Source organism: Pleurodeles waltl, chromosome 4_1, assembly GCF_031143425.1.
Source record: "Pleurodeles waltl isolate 20211129_DDA chromosome 4_1, aPleWal1.hap1.20221129, whole genome shotgun sequence".
Classification (NCBI taxonomy): Eukaryota; Metazoa; Chordata; class Amphibia; order Caudata; family Salamandridae; genus Pleurodeles; species Pleurodeles waltl.
In genome coordinates, this window is record NC_090442.1 from 812,263,433 (window position 1) to 812,279,120 (window position 15,688).

At 42.0% G+C, this 15,688-nt stretch overlaps 1 protein-coding gene across 4 annotated transcripts in view; it reads left to right on the forward strand.

The window, feature by feature from the left end:
* Nucleotides 1-15,688, forward strand: part of CAPS2 (calcyphosine 2) — a 925,516-nt gene that overhangs the window by 346,654 nt on the left and 563,174 nt on the right. For all 4 annotated transcript variants that reach the window (XM_069229548.1, XM_069229545.1, XM_069229547.1 and 1 more), the window contains 2 exons: nucleotides 11,942-12,009; nucleotides 15,084-15,200. In XM_069229548.1, the coding sequence (XP_069085649.1) occupies nucleotides 11,942-12,009; nucleotides 15,084-15,200 (185 nt within the window). The remainder of the gene's footprint in view (nucleotides 1-11,941; nucleotides 12,010-15,083; nucleotides 15,201-15,688) is intronic.

A 15,688-nucleotide genomic window follows, 5' to 3' on the forward strand; every position in this document is an offset into this window, starting at 1 on the left:
TTTCCCGTGAGAGTAGATTTCTCTCTTTCTCGTTGCCATCGCCTCAGGGTCAACGACATGCTGGCAGGGAAAGTTAAAGCACCCGATAGGCCCCACAGTGATGACTTTTTGTTAATTATTTGCTTTGCATTGTGTATGAATATATATATATATATATATATATATATATATATATATATATATACATCAGTACAGGTGTTTGTATCTCTGCATGTATATATTTGCTGTTCATAGACTGAAGATTTGTACATGTTCTCACTTTATCATTGCACATTTTGAAGTTACACTTTCGGTTATACTGACCTTCCTTCACGAGCCTTGCAAAGTGATTTAATAAATGTCTTCTTTAGACTAAGAAGCGCATTCCAGAGATTCTTTTTGACTCATTTCAGTTTGTGTATTTTGGCTCAGTCTGCAGTAAAGCAAAACACCCCACAAAGGTTTTATGGAGCCGAATTATTGTGTGTGAGTGGGAAAAGTAATTGGGACAGGGAGGAGGGGAAATGTTTGAAAAATATGATGTCCCTATCAGCATTGATTCAGGCTGTGAGATTGGCATCAGGAGTGGTATCTTGAAGTGTATTAGCTCAAGAAGCTCCAATGAGATTTTGGGGTTTGCTGGAGGTGGGTGAAGAGCACAGGGTCGCATTATGGTGCAAGCATGAGATATTGAAAACTGAGAGGTAATGCGCAAAAGGCGTTAGGAAGCGGCTGGTAGATATTTGTAGGAGCATGAAGGTAAAGTTGAATTTTGATCTGGAAGTCTCTAAGACAGATATTAAAATATACGGCAAGGAATTGTCTAGAAAATATGATCGAAAATAGTTAGGGGGAAAATATTCTGTCCAGTTTATGCTAAATTCATGGGGAATGGAAGATTGATTCCTTATTTGGACCTCTTACCGAATCGTAGGATAAAATATGAATTATTAAGAGTAGGAATTAACCCTGGTTATTGCTCATCGTAGATAAAATTGGCTTTGATGGATCCTGTGGGCAAATGCACCTATGGCCCGGCAACTAAATGCAGTATTTTGCACATTCGAATGGATTGTTGAACTATCCTTCCACTAAGGAGAACATTTTTGCGGCCAATTTTTATAAAATATGGCATTAGATATCATCCACAAGCAGTTTCGTTCTTGATGGATATGTGATTCTTGGACTTGCATGTGCTATTGGTAAGTTTTTGATTGCTGTAAAAAGTTTTTAGGCACGTCCAAATAGTGATTTTTACCATGTTGTTATATGAGGAAGATTGTAAAGATTTTAATGCTCATTTTAAATGTTTTATTGGGGCAATTTCATCGTATTTATGTTGAAGTTGTTTTAAAGTGGGGTTTTGTGTTGTTTAAAGACTTGTGGTCTAACTAAACATTTGTTGACATGAGAACAACTCAATTCACTGAAACAACTTTGTTAAGGATAAGTTATGGTTTCATTTACTCCTAAGATGTTACAAAATAAAAATAAAAAAAAGAAAACTCAGAAATTCCCTGAATCCAGTAGTTAAAGTGAAGTTATAGACATCATTTTATACTGAAAAAACATTGATATTCTCCAGTTGTGGATAGTTGCACCACCAAATCTTGTCCCTGTGCAGTGCTCATGACCTCACACTTGACATCATAAATTACCTCATTGATGACTTCTGTGGCGATATTATATGTTCCTTCACCATTGACAACGTCAATGATATTACTGTGGATCCGCTATCTTTCTTTTATTTGCATATGTGTTGTTTACTGAAGGCATGTTGTAATATGCTGTTATTTATTTACCCATATCACCTTATCTTTGCCTGAGCACTGCCTCCATCTTGCGATTGACATAAATCACTGAGCAAGGCTGTTAGCCATGCACAGCAGTGTGTGTTTATCGCAAATAGTCTGACCTTGCGGCAAACTCTGTTCCTAACTCCACTGTGGATCCTGGCCTCATCTGCAGTTACCAAAACCGTCTCCTGGCTCTGTGTTGCTTTCCCTGTAGATCTCCCAAGTAGATTGTGTTAGAAATAGGGTTTCTAGTTGGCAGTCAGTTTACACTTTGTCCAATTAGGGACCCTCACTCTAGTCAGGGTAATGGAGATACATTGGCACACGCAGTCAGGCGTGTCTTGGAGGCTATGTGTAAAGTATTTGTACATACACACACAGTAACACAGTGAAAACACTGCAGAAGGACTCCACACCAGTTTAGAATAATAGGCAATATTTATTAAAATCAAACAAGACCAAAACAACAAAAACACAACATACACAAGAGAAGATATACATGTTTAAAGTAAAAAGAGTATCAATCCACAGGAATCAATGGATGCATTATTTTAGCACAAAGTACCTGGTATGCATCAAAAATAAAGCCGCAGGGGCGAGGGTGCGTCAGAAAAGCAAGCAAATAATTTCACAAAATACTTTAAAAATATAGCAATTTTATTTCCATTTGACTCATTGGATTTGTTTACTTAGGTTTGTAGGTTGAATTCCCCTTGTGTGTTGCTACATAGTCTATTTTTGCACCCTGTTGTAAGTAGCAGAATGTAGCTATTCTGGTTGGCAGCCTGACACAGTGAAGTTGATGGTGCACGTTTGCTATGTTTTTAAAGTATTTTTTGAACTTTCTTTGTCATGTAGGTGGTGGCTTAAACGAGTATCCACACCTGTGTTTGTGGGTTCAACAGGCGGTACACATGGTGTGATTTGGTAGATTGCACGTACTGTTTTATAATGAATTTATCTTATGTGTAGGTATAATTTTACAACACTGAGTCCTGATGATGGTCTGACGGACCTCTGACTGCCACCACAGGCCTAACTGTCCACATTACCTTCTTATTTGACAAGCTGAATTGAAAGTCCATGATATTGCTTGAACTGGGACTGAAAAACATGCATTTATTGTGCAGGATTGTGTCATGAGGAGTGTTATAACCCCTTCCTAGATCTTCTTTTGGGATTAAATCTTGTGATCTAGGGGGGTATATACAGTGTTGTTGTTTATGAGATAGACATTTGTTGTACATTGTTTTTGAACTTCATGAATCCTATTGAGTAATATATTGGATTTTAACAGTATGGAGTTGTCTTATTCATTAATTGAAGACTGGATCATATGTACACAAACTATATCTAAACAATTCCTCTAGGAGCATTTTTAAGTGAAACATCATCTGTACCCAGCTCCTAGGGGAATACTGGACTGCCCGTAAGTGTGTTCACTTTCTAAAAGTGGCATTTTCAAACAGACAGTCTAAAAACCAATTCTACCAAAAGATGTATTTTTAAATTGGGTATCTGAGACCCCAAACTCCAAATCTCTATCTGCTCCAAATGGGAAGCTGCACTTATTCAAGGCAATGCCCTTGTTAACCAATGGGAGGGATAGACCTTTCAATAGTGAAAAACAAATTTGGCAGTTTTTCACTATCAGGATATACAAAACACATCAGTACATGTCTTACCTTCTAAATACACTGCACCCTGCCCATGGGGCTGCCTTGGGCCTACTTTAGGGGTAACTTACATGTAGTAAAAGGGAAGGTTTGGGCCTGGCAAGTGGGTGCACTTTCCAGGTCAAACTGGCAGTTCCAAACTTCCCACTACAGACACTGCAGTGGCAGGTCTGAGGCATGTTTACAGGGCTACTTATGTGGGTGGCACAATCAGTGCTGCAGGCCCACTATTAGCATATGATTTACAGGCCCAAGGCACCTATAGTGCACTTTACTAGGGACTTACTAGTAAATCAAATGTGTCAGTCGGGCATAACCAATCCTAATCACAATTTAGATAGAGAGCACTTGCACTTTAGCAGTGGTAAAGTGCCCAGAGTGCCAAAACTAGCAAAAACAAATTCCAGTATACAGTAAAAAATGAAGGAAGCAGAGGCAAAGAGACAGGGGAACCCACACCAAGGATGCCAGGTCTAACAGATTGAAAAGCAAAGTTTGCATTCTAAATCCAAGCAATAATGGTTTCTGCTTCCCTAACCATTTCACCTTTATTGTTGAGACGAGTGAAATCTAAATTAGTGTGTGTAGAGATGTTTTTGTTCATCTTGGTTCAGAGTTACACTGACATGGTATCCATGTCATCAGTATTGTAAGTTATGAAGTAATATGTCACCAGTGATATCATTGAGAATATTTTGGCAAAGTGGGTTCTGCCCATTTAATCCACCTTGATTTTTCACTTTTGACTACCCAGTTTTGAACTTATACTGTGAGTGAGTCTCATCAACTGAGTCTCACTCATAGGAAATGGACTCAGAATCTAACCACCTGTGCCCTCCTATTAAGATTAATGCTGCACAACTTGAGTGAGAGGCTTTGGGCTGCTTAAACATAAACATGTGAGCACATGCCTGTGCACATACATGCAGGCTGAACAAGTGAGACAACCGTCTACCTCGGCCCAGTATCTGCACATAGCCTGTTGCAAAAGAGACCCTCAGGGATTGGTGCAGGTCTGGTATGGGCATTCACAGCAAGCGTATGTAGTGCCTACTGAAAGGCTGTGTGCTCACTACCTTATACCTTATGGATGAAATCTGTGACTCCACACAGGTTTGCCATACTTAGGCCTAGAGATATTGGTTAGGTGTCAGTTTTAGGGTAACCATGTACAGCGAATGCAGTTCAATGTCAATTCTGTGATAACTGTACTCCTCTTTCAGAATTACCATATTTCCCTGGCTTAGCCATATTAAGATTCCAGGCCTTTATATGTAATTGCTCTACTGGCTAGCAGAAGGATCTAAGGACTCCTCACATGTTAAAGCCATTAGCAGCGCTTGGCCCAGTTCCTGGAAAAGGAAGGAATGAGTAGGAAATTGACATGTGATAATTAACTGCTCACACTGCACCTGGCCTGGGCAAGCCCACTGAAACAGAGGAAGAAAGCCAGTCCTGTGGAACTTTGAAATTTTGTTGGGAATAGGTCAGATATTTATGTCAGTTGGGAGCAGGGCTGAAGCTCTCAGGGAAGATCTTTTCATAGATACTTGACGTTGCCATCTTTAAATATCCTAGAATGCTGTGCAGGAGGGTTGAGATAGGGGTGAAGTTTTGGTGTGGCACCCTAGGATTGAGTAAATGTAACTACATTTCAGAACATTCCACTACCACTTAAAACACACAAGGGAGAGACACTTAAGAAGACACTATACCTGAGAGTGATGATGGCAAAACAATGCCCAGATGGAATGAGAAGTCACCTAACCTACTGAGAAAATAGGCTGAAGGACTTTTACGTCACAAAAGGATGATGGACGGAGTGCTGAACAATACAAACACTCACCCCCAGTCACAGATCTGGGTTTAATCCATTGTTCATTTGCTCACCATGCCACCCCAGTTTGGACCCAGCCACATGCCTCGGAACAGTCCAGCCTGAACTGCCAAGCAAGGTCCTCCCTGGACCGGAAACAAGCATCCTGGGAATGGTTTCAGGGTATCACCCTTCATCAGCCAGCTTTCGAAATAGTTAATACATTTAGGAAAGTACCCTCTTTCTTGGCATGGTTATCCCCTATTTCTGCCAGTTAGTGTGTTTGATTGTTTTCACTGGGATCCTGCTAACCAGGGCCCCAGTAATTATGCCCTCTCCCTTCTAGCTTGGTAACTTAGTTACTCGCACCCCACATTTGGCATACTAGTGCCCCCATGTAAGTCCCTAGTATATGGTACCCAGCGCATTGGTGTACCAGGGGATCCCCATGGGCTGTGGCATGTATTATGCCACTCATAGGGAGCCCATGTAAAGTGTATCTGCGGGCCTGCCATTGCACCCTGCGTGAAAGGGTGCATGCACCCTTTTCACTACAGGTTACTGCACCGGGTCACTGAAAGTCACCCCTATGGCAGGCCCTCACTACTTATGTCAAGCAACATAATGGTAACTCCGAACCTAGGCATATTTGGTATCAAACATGTCTGAATCATACCCGAATACTGTTGTCTGGATTGGAAGTACGATTCCATGAACCCTGGGGGCTCCTTAGAGGACCCCCAGCATTGTTCCTACCAACCTTCTAGGGTTTTCCAGGCAGCCCAAGCTGCTGCCTCCCCTCAGACAGGTGTCTGCCCTCCTGCTACTTCAACAGCTCAAGCCCAGGAAGGCAGAACAAAGGATTTCCTTTGGGAGGGGGGGGTAACACCCTCTTCCTTTGGAAATAGGTGGTACATGGCTTGGGAAGGGTATCATCCCCAGGCCACTGGTATGCTTTGAAGGGCACATTTGGTGCCCTCTATGCATAAATCAGTCTACACCAGTTCAAGGACCTCCAGTCCCTGCTCTAGTGCGAAACTGGACAATGGAAAGGGGGGTGACCACCGCAACATTTCCCCGGCTGTGCATCCTCTGAGGGCGGCAAATCTTCAGTCTGCCCAAGAAGGAAGAAGGAATCTCCCTTGGAGTGAAGGAGTCACTCCCTTGCATGCTCAGGCACCAACTGCAACGACAAACGGCTGTGTGGATCTCCTATCATCGTGAGCTGCGTGGATCCTGCATCACGGGTGGTGGTCCAGAGTAGTCCCCTTGGTCCTCTCTGCCAGCTGTCCAACTTTGGTGGAGGTAAGCCCTTGCCTTCCCACGCAGGGCAGTACCCCCATGCACTGTGTCTCTTGCAGCTACCGAGGCTTGTTTGCATCTCCTCCAAGGGATCTTCAGGCTCCATGTAGCCCCAGCCCCCATCACTCCTTCCTGCAACGCACAGCCCTCTGCGTGCTTCTCCTGTGGCGTGAGACCCTTCTCCAGTTGAGCTGCGTGGGCTCCTATGCGACTCCTGGTTCTTCTTTCAGTGGGTCTCTTGTGGGGGCTGCCTCTTCTTCTGTGGACTCTCTGCCTTGCGGAGGGTTCCCCCATGACTCCCCCTGTCGGTTGAGCCCTCCTGGACGTTGCTGGTCCCCTGGAAACTCCACTTTTGCTTCACCGTGACTTCTGCCTTTGCCAAAGCATGTTGGTGGCTTTTCTACGCCACTGACCGACTGCTATCATCCATCTGACGTGGGGCATCAACTGCATCATCCAGGGACTCTTCACCTGCTCCAGGGCTGCATTCCTGGCCGTCTTCGTCCTACCGTCGACCAACTCCTGCAACCACAGCTGGGTGGCTAGTAGCTCCTGCTCCCTCTGGACTCTACTGTGACTTCTGGACTTGGTCCCCTTCTTCCACGGGTCTTCCTTTTCAGGAACCCACCACTGGCTTCTTGCAGTCTTGTCTGGGTGTTGCATTTTCTTCATTTTCTTCCTTTTGGGTGGTTTGGGGGAATATCCAGTAACTTACTCTTTCCTCCTGGTTGCTAGGGGCCACTGTGGTACTTACTTTTGGTGTTTCCTTATTTCTCCAGCTCCCCTCTACATATTCCAGTTACCTAGGTGGGGGTCCTGCATTCACATTCCATTTTTTCAATATATGGTTTGGTCTCCCCCAGGGGTCACTATTGTCTATTGCTATTTGCACTGTTTTCTAACGCTTTCTATGCCTATTGCTGATTACTAGTGTACATATCTATTGTGTTACTTACCTCCTATTGGAGGGTTGCCTCTCTAGTAGTTTTTGGTATTTGTGTCACTAAAATAAAGTACCTTTATTTTTGTAACACTGAGTGTTTTCTCTCATGTGTGTAAGTGCTGTGTGACTACAGTGGTATTGCATGAGCTTTGCATGTCTCTAGATAAGCCTTGGCTGCTCATCCACAGATACCTCTAGAGAGCCTAGCTTCTAGACACTGCCTACACTACACTAATAGGGGATACCTGGATGTGGTATAAAGTGTAAATACCTCTGGTACCCACCACACACCAGCACAGCTTCCTACAATACATTACTCCTCAAACATCAGAAAGAGGTCACAGCCTCGAGGATCGGTCAAATTTACTCGAACACACACTAATACCATCTCCGCACCATTAGGACTAGCAAAAAAGGAAGGGGCGCTTTGAGGGATACTTAAAGTGATGTTGTTTGCATATGTGGAACTAGCAAACCACAATCCAGATGACCAGAAAAGGGGCAAACTCACCCTAATATAAATGTGGATGCAAGAATGGTAGGCTGTACATGATGCTCCCTTGAAGCTCTGTAATTTTTCTGGTCTATGTACATTACCTTGGTCCTTCTCCCCAGCATCACACATGATTGGACTGAGACGCCCTAGTCTGGTCGACAGTTGCATCTTTGCAGCATTCTAGAGCCACATAGCTAGGCCCTGACCCTGGGCTTCCAAAGCTTTTGAAGACAAGAGCACTGAGCTTTTAATTCCTTCCTCAAAGGTGTAAGTACACAGTTGGACAAATCAAGTTGTCAATCATGAGTAAGGCTCCAGGCCCAACCTAACTTTGTGTTTTCAGGATGCCAATGAATTAAGGAGCACAGCAGCCTCTGTCTGATGTAACGTAAAGTAGGCACATGCAACCACAGTCCTCCTTTTTTATACTCTTTTTGTATAAAAAAATATTAGTAAAACTTGAATGACATTGGTTAAGGCAATTGGGTGGCTTCCCTAGAAAATTGTACTGAATAGTTTTGATGTACGACTGATCCTGGTTGGAAGACTATGCCATTACTTCTGATAGCCAACATATCTGTGTTTGAGGGATAGAATATCTGGCCTTGCCTTACACATGCAACTTAAACTTTTCAGGATGAGAGTGAGATAGTCCTGGAACTGGCCAATATTATACATCTCAGGCAGAGGGTAATTTTTCATGAGTCAAACAAGTATGTATTCCTTTTTCTTTGCAAAATATTTTTTCAAGCCGAAGTTGTCAGTGACCATGCTTCATTATCTAAGGCTGTGAACAGACATGCAGCAGGTTTAGCTCAGGTCAGTGGATCTTTTTTCTATTGTTTTTTCTTCTGAATTTCTCAAGTGTTGTGGTGGGTAAGGATACTGAGAATGGAGCACAGCTGGATGTAATTGAGAGCTTTGGTTGCTTGGATTTCAGCAGGGGTTAATTAGGTATGCTAAGTGACAACCTGCCTCACACTATAGTGTAAATTGTCAGCCTATATCATGCCTTCAGTTGGCTTGTGTTTGAGGAGAATTCGTTATTTGCAGAAAATGTTAATCCCTATTGCTCCTTTTACTAGGTTTGATATCTGCTGTAGCTTTAAAATGGCATGTTGTAACTCTTAATGAATTGTCAGTAAGTCCTTTTTTATATTGTCTAGTTGTCCATAAATTAAATCGATTTCTAATTTTTACTCAGCTACGCGAGATATTTAATATATTGGGGAAAAAGATATGTCTGCGATGGGTACAAAGAAAAATGAACTATTTTGAGCTTCTTTACCTAAAATGTATAACAGATAAATGTATTCTTCATCTATTTCAATGGTGTGGAATGTTATCAAATATCTGCTTGTTAATTGGACAGTATGATTCCTAAATATACTTGTTCTGTAAACAAATCAATATATCCATTTTGGTGGCATGCATTGATCTGAGAAATTATGGCAGCAGTCTCATTTTAGTGCTGTTATAAGAACCTCTGTGATTATACCATACCTCGATATTATATTAAGGTTTGGCCTCTAACAAGGCTCAGATTTAGCCACCTGTCGGCAAATCTTCTGACAAAGGCCGTTAGTAAGGCCCAGTGGCATAACAAAGGGCCCCCCCAGGCCGCTCGTGGTGCGGAGGAGGGGGTGGGGCGGCAAGCTCCAGGGGGACCCCTCAGCTCAGTACCCTGGCCTTGAGAGCTCCTGAGTGAGTTTGAAGGTGGGCCCCTCCTTGTACTATTTGGGCAAGCTCCCTCAAATTTAGTTGCTTCACTGGTAAGGCTGCAAGTGGTCATTCCAGGACAGGAATGCCCTGTGAATCTGCACACCAACAAGCTCACATGTTAGAGGGTATTCAACAGCTCTTTGTTTCTTCTCACACCGGACTGGGTTAGAAATGCACTCCTAACAAAGGCAGAGGTAAACTTTTTTTTGCAAAATTCGGAATAAAACGGGTGTAGGGAAAGTGAATTTGCAATCGATCAGCACATTTTCACTTGAGCAAATATACATATCTATATTTGCTCATGTGAAAATAGAATTCAGTTTTTTTTCCATGAGTACTGTTTCCATGCCTATTTCTGTAAATTCCTGAAAGTCATAATTCTGCACAAATGCAAGGATGTATAGCTGAACGTGCACTTTTGTGATCTTTAAGAATTAGGCCCCTATATTCATGTTGTTCATATTGGTTGTACGCTCATTCTCTTAAAGAATTATTATTATTTTTTAATTTTGGAATGCATCAAACATTTTTACTAACTGATGCCTCAAAGAAACGGAATCTAAAATTGCAAAATAGCTTAGCAAAACATTTTTTATTAAGGTGTATATGTATGTGCACTTTTTTGAGTTAACAATCCCTTCTTTTGCATTCTGATTTTTGAATTGTTAAATATTACAAATGTGTACCCGTTTTTAACGGTGGAACCACTGACAATAATGGAAGCTGCGCTCACCGTACTTCCTTCGAGTGCTCACTACAATAATAACGTTTTTGCTTTAGGAAGCCTTATATAGAAGTCCAAACAGTTTATACATATGAATACAGTTATTACCTTAGTTGCATGCAATCCTCTTTCATTGGTACTAAATCAGGTACTGGCGACCAAAGAGTTTGTTCTGCATGGTGTTGGGACTTATTGTCCTTGACACCAGTGTATCCTGGGCTTTGGTCATAGACGTCACACACCCCATTAACGATTGGAATTGGTTTTACCGTGTGATATTCTTTTTATTAAATGATTCACTGCATCGCTATTCAGGGAATTGTGGATGAAATGCGTACTTCTTTTATGTATCCAAAATGTTATAATCCCATGTCCCTGTTGAGCAAGTATGAAGTTTATTTTGATTCTTAAGGTTTGCAGGATCGTAAGAATTTGTTGAATGTTGGAACTGCAATAGCAGGCTCTCGATTTGTAACGAATACAATGTGTAGTGTTTTTAATCTGTTACTAATGTTTTATGACATTCATTTTAATAACATTCATCGTCTATAGTAAATATTAGCTAAAGCAATATGATTATTCTCTGCAATTAATTCAATCAACTTAAACAATGTTGTATTTTGCTTACGGGCAGTGGTCTATGTGTCCTTATTTGACCTGAATCTCAATCTAAAGCTGTCCTGGTTACTTTAGCCGAGTGATAGTTCACAAGACCTCTTGTTCAGGGCCAGCATCATCAATACACTTTTGGAGAGAAACCAAAAAATGTGTGCCCCTTCTGGGTGCTAGAGTCTGGTACCCTCTTCTAGCCAATATAAACTCTGAGTAAATTCTTGTTCACTTAAACCGCCCTTTTTCTTTCATCACGCAACCTCTTGAAATTGCTTCTCTCTATTTCGCTCAATAACTCGGACTTCTTTTTGGGTTTGAGCTCTGCCACACTTACAGCTTATCCCATATAATAGCACAAGCCTAGTGGCTTTCACTGGGCCTTCTCCATGTGAGTTCTGCAGAGTCTGGGGAGGTCACAACTATGAAAGATGTAAGGAATTACCAAAGCTGGGGTACTGAGCCCTGCCTTGCAGAAGCAAGGGTAAGCCTGTCTGACCAACCAGTTGTACCAGTCTGTAAATCTCCTTTCAGTCCTGTGAGCCCACAAAGTCCATCCCAGCTTCAAGCGCCTCCAACTTGTAGGCAGCAGCAGTTCTACTAGAAACAAATGTCCCTCAGTGTGCAGTAATTTTGAAACTTTAAGGTTAGTTGTGTTTCAGCTTCCAGTAGACCTGGTTGTTAGCCAGTAAGTTAGAGTGTATGAGGAGATGTAACAGAAGTATCATTTATGTCCTCATTGTAACTGTCTGTTTCATAGAACTTCTTACGTATTGTTACTATTTGTCCATATTCATTACAGACCTCTGAATTATGTTAACTTTTCTGGTTCTGCTCCCTATACTTGAAATTTGGAATAATTGTACTTACTTTTACAGGAGGAGTTAGCTGCGGAGAGAAGAAAACAAGCAGTAGTTGAGCAGGTGATGCTAGATCAGTTATCTAGGTAAGCAAGAGTGTAGTGTTTTGTGTGATATAGAACAATTATTCCTTCCATAACAACTAAGAGTGAAATGTACGCTTCATGGACCTGTTGCTAGCTGTATGCTGTTTGTTTAATTCACTGAAACTTTCCATTTCGTTTTATTAACCTCTTTTAATGTGCTTTTGAAGATCCCAATCGTCCAGTTCACATACATAAACTCCGGTTCTGTGCTTGTTTGATTTGCTTTGACTGGTGCCTAGTGGCTTTGCTGCTTTGTAGTGAAGCTTGGCTTGTTTATGTTCGAGCTATGCTTCTCTGACCAAAGAGAGCTAGAGGAAAGTAGATATTGACTTGGCCCTTTCTGCAGGGTCATCCCCAAACTTTTTGTCTTCACCTCCTGTTTTCTGAACCCATTTTTGTTGGCTTCTAGTATTCTAACAAGTGCTAAAGTGCTTGTACTCTCTCCATTAAACATTGTAGAATCCATGTACATCCAATTGACACCTTCATTTTACGTGTAGGTCCCTAGTAAAGTGGTACTACATGTACCTAGGGCCTGTAAATTAAAAACTACTAGTGGGCCTACAGCACTTATTGTGCTACCACCTCAAGTAGCCTTTTTAAGCAAGTTTCGGGCCTGCCACTGCAGCCTTTGTGTGCAGTTTTAAACTGCCATTTCGACCCAACAAAATAAATATTTTGCCAGGTCTAAACCTTCCTCTTTAATCACAGACCAGAGGGCAGGGTTCGGTGTATGTAAAATATTAGACTTGTACCTTTAAGTTTTACATGTTCTGGTAGTGAAACACTCTTAAATTCATTTTGCTCTACTGCAAGGCCTACCTCTCCCATAGGATAACATTGGGTTACCTTATTACATTTAATAAGTGATAACTTTCAATTGAGAGCAGATGGAAAGCTTGAGTTTGGTGTCTTAGGAGTTGTAATTAAAAACCCTTTTTAATGGTAAAGTCAGATTTCTAATTGCAACTCTGAAAATGCCACTTTTAGAAAGTTGGCATTTTCTGGTCTCAACCATTTGGTGCCTGTATCTGTGGTCACATGACTAGGTGTAACCGGTAGTTGGTCTTTGTGTACTGCTTCTAGACGGTGAGACAAAGCGAGAATAGGTGTTGGCGGGATTGCCCATTACTGACTTGATAGGGGGCGGAGCTGTCCACTACCACACTTGCACATCACAAAGGCTCTGCCTCATCACATTCACAAAGAGTTTGACACTAGTCGTTTGTCTCTCCATACACAATGGGGCCAGGTCAGGGAGGCAAGAATTTCCAAGCACCTCTTGGGATGAAACCCTTTAGACCCTCCTAATACTTCAAAGCTGGCACCAAGGATAAATAGTGGCCTCTGCAATACACCTCTGTCCTGTGGATTCTACAGAGGAAGGAATACAGACTGCCCTGCTGTCAGACGGACTGCTACCCTGCAGCCCTGTTTGCTGAGAAGGAAGATTAGACCTGCACCATTCATCCTAGGCTAAAGTGACTCAAACGGTCAGCAGACTGAATTCCTGTTTTGAGTTACAGGTACATGACGAGCATATAATGTCTCCCTGCATTTGCCCAGCTGACCTGCTGCCAGGACCTGCAACTGGACCTGCCTCTGCCCTGCTTGCCTTTGAGTTCCTGACCCACAAGAGAGCCCCCTCAGGTCCTGGAGCCTTAATGTGGCAGTGGTGTAACTCACTACTCAGGAAAAGGAGAAATCCTGAAGTTTTTGGTTTGTTGCGACTGCAACCGGGCCTGTTTGTGCCAATATCTTGCCGCACACCGACACAAAGCTCCGGTGAACCCGGCTCTTCGTGCCACCGCCAGTGACAACAGGCACCCTGAGATCTGCCTTTCGCAATACAGCATAGGCAATCTGTGGTGACCGCCAACACGAAGCTCCAACGATGACCGTACGCAACTCCTGAAGTGATCTTCGCGCTCCATCCACAACGCTTTCCCTGTTTCTCAAGTTCCCCTCTTCCACGAAGGGATCTCTTTGTGCTAGTCTGTAGAAGGTAAGTCTTTCAGTGGGACTAACCTGGTCCCTGAATTCGGCCCACAGTCCATCGCAGTCAGCCTTAACTTGTGACTTTCACCTGGTCATGCACGACTTTTAGGTGCTGTACTTAACTTAAACCTTTAAAATTGCATATCTCGGGTTCTACTGATAAATTTTGTTGTTGTTTTGATCTCAGATAATTTATTAAATTTTACTGTGCTTTTCTAAATTGATGTTGGATTTTTCTTTCGTTTTTTCACTTTATTGGTGTTTAACATGCTGCATAAATACTTTACACATTGCCTCTAATTTAAACTTGACTGCTTTTGTGCCAAGCTCCCAGTGGGTTAAGCACATATTAATTTGGGGGGTTGCTTGTAATTTCAGCCTGCCAGAAATTGTGGTTGCTGCTTGAGCTAGGGTTCCTCCCCCTCATCCACTAACCCAATTTCCTACAGTGGTCATTTGTAAGGGGCGGGGTGTTCTGCAAACATTGGGTGCACGTTGTGCAAATGCAAATTTTGCATAGCACAGGTGCCCAGTTTACTTCCAATTATGATTTGGGCACCTCAGAATATGACATAATGCTATAATAGCACGTTATTCCCCATCTGGGGTACACTTATAGTGCTTTTTTGCTGATGCGATTCGCCGGAGTCATTACCTACTAAAAATAGTAGGAGAAAATACCTGTCATTTGCACACAAATTGTAATTCTAGACAACAGAATTACAGCCCCATCATGATCTGTCTAAAGTTGAGGTTTTAGTGCCAAACTGTTTCCCATAAAAGAAAAGACCACGTGGATGTTGCAAGTATTTTCTGTATTTTTTTTTTTTTCGTAACTACTCTTTGACACTTCGCTAGTAGTAACCAATTACGAAAGTGTGTATATATGTATATATGTGTGTGTGTGTGTGCGCGCACTCATTTGTACCATTGTTGCAGCACTCTAAACGAGCGCCTTAATGTTTTCATTTGTAAAATGTCTGCAATCCTAAGACTACAGTTAGTAGATAAATGTAATTTCACGTGCAATTAGTGGTGGTTATGGCACATGCTACCATTATGTGTTTTTCTTCTAGGGCAGTAATTAGTGATCCTGAGCAGAATATTGTGGGCGAATGTCAACAAGAGAAACCTTTTCCAAGGCTGGGGACTACGCCTTTGCGCTTAAGGAATAGAACTCTCCACGACACAAAGTAGGGAACAATTCTATTTATTATTTTTTAAACATAAAACTCCAAATAAGAGAATGTTTTACTTGTTTTTTACCATTTTAACCTTCAAAATCATGGCTCTTCTGTATGTGAAAAAAACAGCACATAGCGGGCTCAGAAAATTCACCTGTATTAAAGGTATTATTGAGCAATACGAGTACATTCTGTTCATCAAAACCAATAAAAACTAGTTTGCAAAAAATGTTATTCGGATACCAAGCTTACCTCTCTGGTAACAGCAACAACAATGAAAGTGAGGAATTGCCATCATGGTATTAAAATACACAATTTTCCTACTAACTTGAATGAAATTCAGATACAAAATAGTACTGTTACTGGTTATAGAGCACAACTAGGAAAAATGACTGAAGCCATTAACTGGGTGAAAGCCATCCAGCTCAACACAGACTTGACAGAGGTATGATCTTTGGTAAGAACACCTCACCATGGGACTCAAACTTTTTGGTTGG